The 5,416-nt window shown below is 37.3% G+C and overlaps 1 protein-coding gene across 1 annotated transcript; it reads right to left on the bottom strand.

Annotated features, from left to right (window-relative positions):
- Positions 1 to 2,938: 2,938 nt before the first annotated feature.
- On the bottom strand, positions 2,939 to 4,725 carry LOC103441512 (small ribosomal subunit protein uS17). The gene is made up of 6 exons (XM_008380190.4): positions 4,499 to 4,725; positions 4,377 to 4,417; positions 4,107 to 4,207; positions 3,487 to 3,631; positions 3,317 to 3,406; positions 2,939 to 3,181 (listed from the first exon to the last, which is right to left on the bottom strand). The coding sequence occupies exons 1-6, from the start codon at positions 4,508 to 4,510 to the stop codon at positions 3,091 to 3,093; spliced, it is 480 nt and encodes a 159-aa protein (XP_008378412.1). The 5' UTR covers positions 4,511 to 4,725; the 3' UTR covers positions 2,939 to 3,090.
- Positions 4,726 to 5,416: the final 691 nt, after the last annotated feature.

Below are 5,416 nucleotides of genomic sequence, written 5' to 3'. Positions count from 1 at the left end.
TCAATTTGGATAAACAACACTACTTCGAGACCAACTGGTTATCTATCCAAGTCTTGGTCAACAAGGATCTCCGAGTCCTTGTTGGAAAAGGTCATCTCATCAGCCTTCTCGGTAAAGTGAGGTGTTACTAGGCTCAACACATTGAAACTGAGTTCATTTTATGATTGGATATTCGCAAGTACATTTTAGAGTTCGGCATTCCGACGCCCGAACCACATTTACAATCAAGACACTTATCTCTTTTGAGTATTTGTGTCCATACAGTCTAGTACCAGTTTGACGTACTTATATTCTCACAAATATAATTACTAAGGCCGAACCCGATACCAATGATTCGTGAACTTCGAAGAAACTAACAGCCTTGTCATCAGGCTCTAAAACCCAAAGGTTAAGACGGTTCCTTCCTCGATCGCAATCGCAAGACGCAGAAGTCAGCAGCACACCAAACGCCACATCAACATTCATTTTACTCCCCAGCCAAGTTCAAGCGACAAGTTGGCATGCCCATCATTCGACCGTAGGATGTAGTTAGCTTATTAATTACTCAGCCTGCACGCCACGTAGGCTAATTAGTTTTTAGGGTCAACAAGTTATGCGGATTTCTTTTTGGTTGTTTAGTTCTTCTTTTGCTTGAGTAATATATGTATGTGAACATACAAGTATCGCCCATCAAAACTTACTCATTTCATGTATACGATGCATCTCATTTTTAAGTTGAATTTAGAGGAAAAGAGTTGCATATGCCGGCAGTATAAGAACAAGAGATCTGACAAGTAGGATGTTAATACCCCTTTCTTTGATTATTTATTAAAAAATAAAATTAAGAGAAATCTATGGTCTTCGTTTGACAAAGAAAATTAGAAAAAATAAAAAATAAAAAATAAATAAATAAAAAGAGACAAGATACTGGTGAAAGCAACACTTGATTATAGCAAAAGAATCTTTTAATCAACAACTAGATATTATTAAAGTTTTAAGGGTATTTGTGTCTATATATATGAAAGTTTTTATATAAAAAAAATAACATTTTTTAAATTAAGAGCTAATATTTTGCTATATTCAATAAATACCTCTGTTATGCATACAAAACTGGATGGGAGTCGGTACTTTGGACAGGATAGGATGGGAGTCGAGTCATTTGTTTGGTGTAGACAAACCACCCAGGACTTGTGACCCTGCAACTACCTTATTCTAGGGGTGAGAAAAATACTGAAAATCCCGAACCGAACTAAAAATGTCATGAAACCAAACCGAAAACATCCCAATCGAAAATCCTAAACCGTTCAGTACCCAAAACCGAACCAATCCCAAAGAGTTTGGTATGGGATTCAAGATCCTATATATGCCTCTGTTCGTTAATCCCGAACCGAGACACATTTTATGATATATATTTAATTGTAAATTAGGTTTAGGAATTATGTGCACCGTTGGATTGGTTGAGATTTAATCTCAAACATCCAATCTAACTTAGGGTTCAGTGTCTCTCTCAGTCTCTCACATTCTATCATTCAGCATTCTCAAACCCTCTCTCACGAGTACTCTCCTTGTTCTCTCCGCCTTTACCTCTCCTTGATCGAGCCTAACTTAGGGTTCAGTGTCTCTCTCAGTCTCTCACATTCTATCATTCAGCATTCTCAAACCCTCTTTCACGAGTACTCTCCTTGTTCTCTCCGCCTTTACCTCTCCTTGATCAAGCCCCAAAATCGAGCTATTTGTTCAAAATCTATGGTTTTGTTTCAATTTATTTTCGAATTAAAATTTGTTTACAATATTTGGGGGGTTTTTTTTTTCTGTTCTTCTGGGTTGATTTCTAGGGTTTCACAAAATTGAGGGTTGTTTGATTATTTCTGGATTTAGATTTGGGATTATGAAACTGGAAAACAGGGGTTTGGATTTGAGCATAAATTACTTGTATATTTGTATATTTCACCTGGGGTGAAGAATTTCTGTGAATGAATTGTTTGTATGGATTGCATTTCGGGTGAAGAATTTCTGTGAACAAAAGAGAAGATGGCTAGTCCTGATCCGTACCGAAAAAGTTTCGAGAACACCAAAATTCCAGTTCGGTATCAGTTTCCATTCCCAAAAGGGATCAGTTCGGAATTCAGTATCTCATTTTCGGTTCGAGGTCCCGATCCGACCAGCCCTACCTAATTCCCAACTTCCTCCCCTGAATCGCTAATCAAATCATCTTTGCACCCAGATTTCCAACCCACCTGTAAAAAATTCCAAAACACGAACAATTGCCTGGAAATTCAATTGACACACATCAATATGAAAACGTAAACCATATGAAAAATTTGAAGATTCGTTGATCTGATGGTACGAGCCAACATCACACGTTGCCGTCTGGAAGCCTGTAGCAACCATTTCAATTACCAAACTTCATCGATAGGAACCAAACCCCGCAAAGATGGGGGAGAAATCACAAGTGCTTGTCAATTGACCTGCACCACCGACCAGTCGACCCCCCGCTCACATCACAGAGAGAATCACAAACTTCAGTATTTCTTCATTTTGATATGGGAAAATGATGGGAGAAAGATGATGAGAAGATGACAGAAGGCGTTGCTCCGACTCAACCCACGCATCCTTCAATTGTATAACTTGTGTGCGAGGTTGGGTTACATAACCAATATATTTCACACATAACCTATCCTAACCTATCCTGTCCAAGACGCATTTAACACCATCAAACAGAGAATTGGACTCGGCCCTTCTAATTGGATATAACCTATACCATCCACCCAACCAAACAGGGCGTAAAGGATTAAAATTTCAATCATGTCTAATCCCTTCTGACCCCCTCTAAACAAATAACCATCGGCAACCGACACTAGACTAGCTAGTATATGTTTGAATGCACTAATTTGGCAGACCCACACAATCACAACAATATGAATATAAAATGAGAATATGGATAGCAAAATTCAAGATATGGTTCAACGAATACCATAAACTCACCTTAGAATGATGAATATTTTAAAAGCAAATAAAATGCCAAAAACAAGTTCATCTGTCACGAGTAGCTCAATCTAAATGTACTTCTTGCACAAAAGTAACACTAACATACTGCCCAAAACAGCAAAATCATATTCCAGTGAATGCCTTCTTCCCAGTTCCAGATGAACCGGCTGGAGTCACCTTCAACACATTAAACCTCACTGTCTTTGACAAAGGCCTACAAAATTCGGACAGAATCACTGATTAAACAAAAATACAAATTGACTGCTAATGGGTAAACAAACTAAAGCATTAAAAGACCAATCAGTAACAGTTTCAACAAAATTAACGAGCAACATGAATAAAATCTAACCTGCACTGCCCAATGATGACATAATCTCCCTCTTTCACACGGAAGCAAGGTGAAACGTGAGCTGGGATGTTAGAATGCCTTTTCTCGTATCTACAAGTAAGTGAAAAATTAATTATCCTGATGTTAAGAAACAGAAGAAAACTTCACTTTCTCATAGTAATTTGACAAACCTCTGGTACTTTTTAATATAATGCAGGTAGTTACGACGAACGATAATAGTCCTTGACATCTTGGCACTGTGGCAAGTACCAGAGAGAATACGACCCCTGATTGAGACGTTGCCAGTGAATGGGCACTTCTTGTCAATGTATGTTCCTGCAGTTATATGCAAGCAGTTCTTTTATGTAAAAGATGACCACCAAACTTCAAATCACAAGTCATTGTACCATTTACAGTTAACAAAACTCCTTCAAGCGTTCTTTGCCTCCCCACATCACTCAACTCACTGAATCATTAAATGTGATGACAAATGCCAACAAGCAACAATAAATCTCAAAGCATTTCACGGCATCTCTAATTAATCATACAAGCAAATGAGCTGAGAGCCTTTGACGATATTACAATCAAATCAAAATACACGAAGTATCACAGTTGTAAGATATTATTCATCATTTAGGTTTCCGAACTTTAATCTCAACCTAAAAAAGAATATAAATTTGTAACGATTACACGATTTGGATAAAACAGGGGTCCATGGATAATAATTAAACAACATAACCCATATGCTTGACATTGCAAATATCTAATAAAATGAATAACCACCACCATAAAAGTAAACAGTAAAATATACCTTCGATAGCATCTCGGGGGGTCTTGAATCCCAACCCAACACTCTTCCAGAAGCGATTGCCTCCCTTTCCAGGCCTCTTTCCCTTCCCTGTCTTCTTTGAGCTGCAAAAATTCATAATTTCTATTGATTATACCCATTAATATTATGTTATTAAATAAATAAACAAACAAAATCCTTTGATTTCAGCAGAAGCAAATGAACAAATACACGAACCAAATCCGATCTAAAAAAAAGCTTGAAAAATGTGAGATTTTGAAATCAATTTTTTACCTGAGGAAAACCTTAGGCTGCTTCAAGAAAGCCTTCTCGGTCTGCAACAAAAACAAGCACGAAACGATGAATTGAGAAAACGGAAAAGTTAGAGAGAGAGAGAGAGAGAGAGAGAGATCTACCTGTTCCGCCATTTTCGAGCTGGTTCGAGGAGAGTGGAGGAAGCCGACGCCTTAAGCACAGAGTTACCGAATGAGCAAAAACCCTAATCTATGCGGAAAGGAAGTGGGCGATGCTGGAGACGGATATATGTGGAAACCCTAGTTGGTATATTGACTAAAATATCCTTGGGTCCGTTTAAGTGAGATCTGCTAAAAGGTTAATTAGAAATCTTGGGCTTTCTAATCTTTTGATGAAAACTTGGGCCTTTTGGGCTCACGTAAGAAAGATAAGAAGAGACAAGAATGTGTGGATAATGCCACGTAATCAAATGAAATAGTAGGGTTTATGGTTTTTTTTTTTTTTTTGTCAAACAATAGATTTTGTTAGATTAGTCACCGACGGGTTCGAACTCACACCGTTATGTCAGGGCTTAACACTTTTCCACCACTGTGGTACAGGGCCACTTGCAAGTTTTTTGTTTTTTTTTTCTCAAGTTACTCAAAAAAGTGGAAAAGTGGGAAGGTAGTTATACATATACAAGATCATATAAACCATTCAAAAAACAAACAAATACAGAAGCTCTTCCAAGTTCCAAAGTCTTCCAAAACTTTCCTCCATAACCAATGAAATATCCTTCCTAATTGAACTAAGTATGCTTCTTAAAAAGCCCTAGGCTTAGTTTCAAACTTGGCAACAAAGTTTCACACAAAAAAACATCATGGACATACATTTATAAAGTGTAAAGGGATTTAGTTTGGTTAGATTGTCGAACCTCCAAAACAAAAAAAAAAAAAAAAAAAAAAAAAAGAAAACCTTATTGGTTCAATTTCGGTTCGGTTTTTTTCTTCCAGTTTTTTATTTTTTTATTTCAGTCCGGTTTTTTGAACCCACCCCTACATTGTATTGGCCAATTGACCCAACAATATTTTGGTCAAGTT

This window comes from Malus domestica, chromosome 08 (assembly GCF_042453785.1).
Source record: "Malus domestica chromosome 08, GDT2T_hap1".
Classification (NCBI taxonomy): Eukaryota; Viridiplantae; Streptophyta; class Magnoliopsida; order Rosales; family Rosaceae; genus Malus; species Malus domestica.
This window is presented reverse-complemented; position numbering and strand designations above follow the sequence as displayed.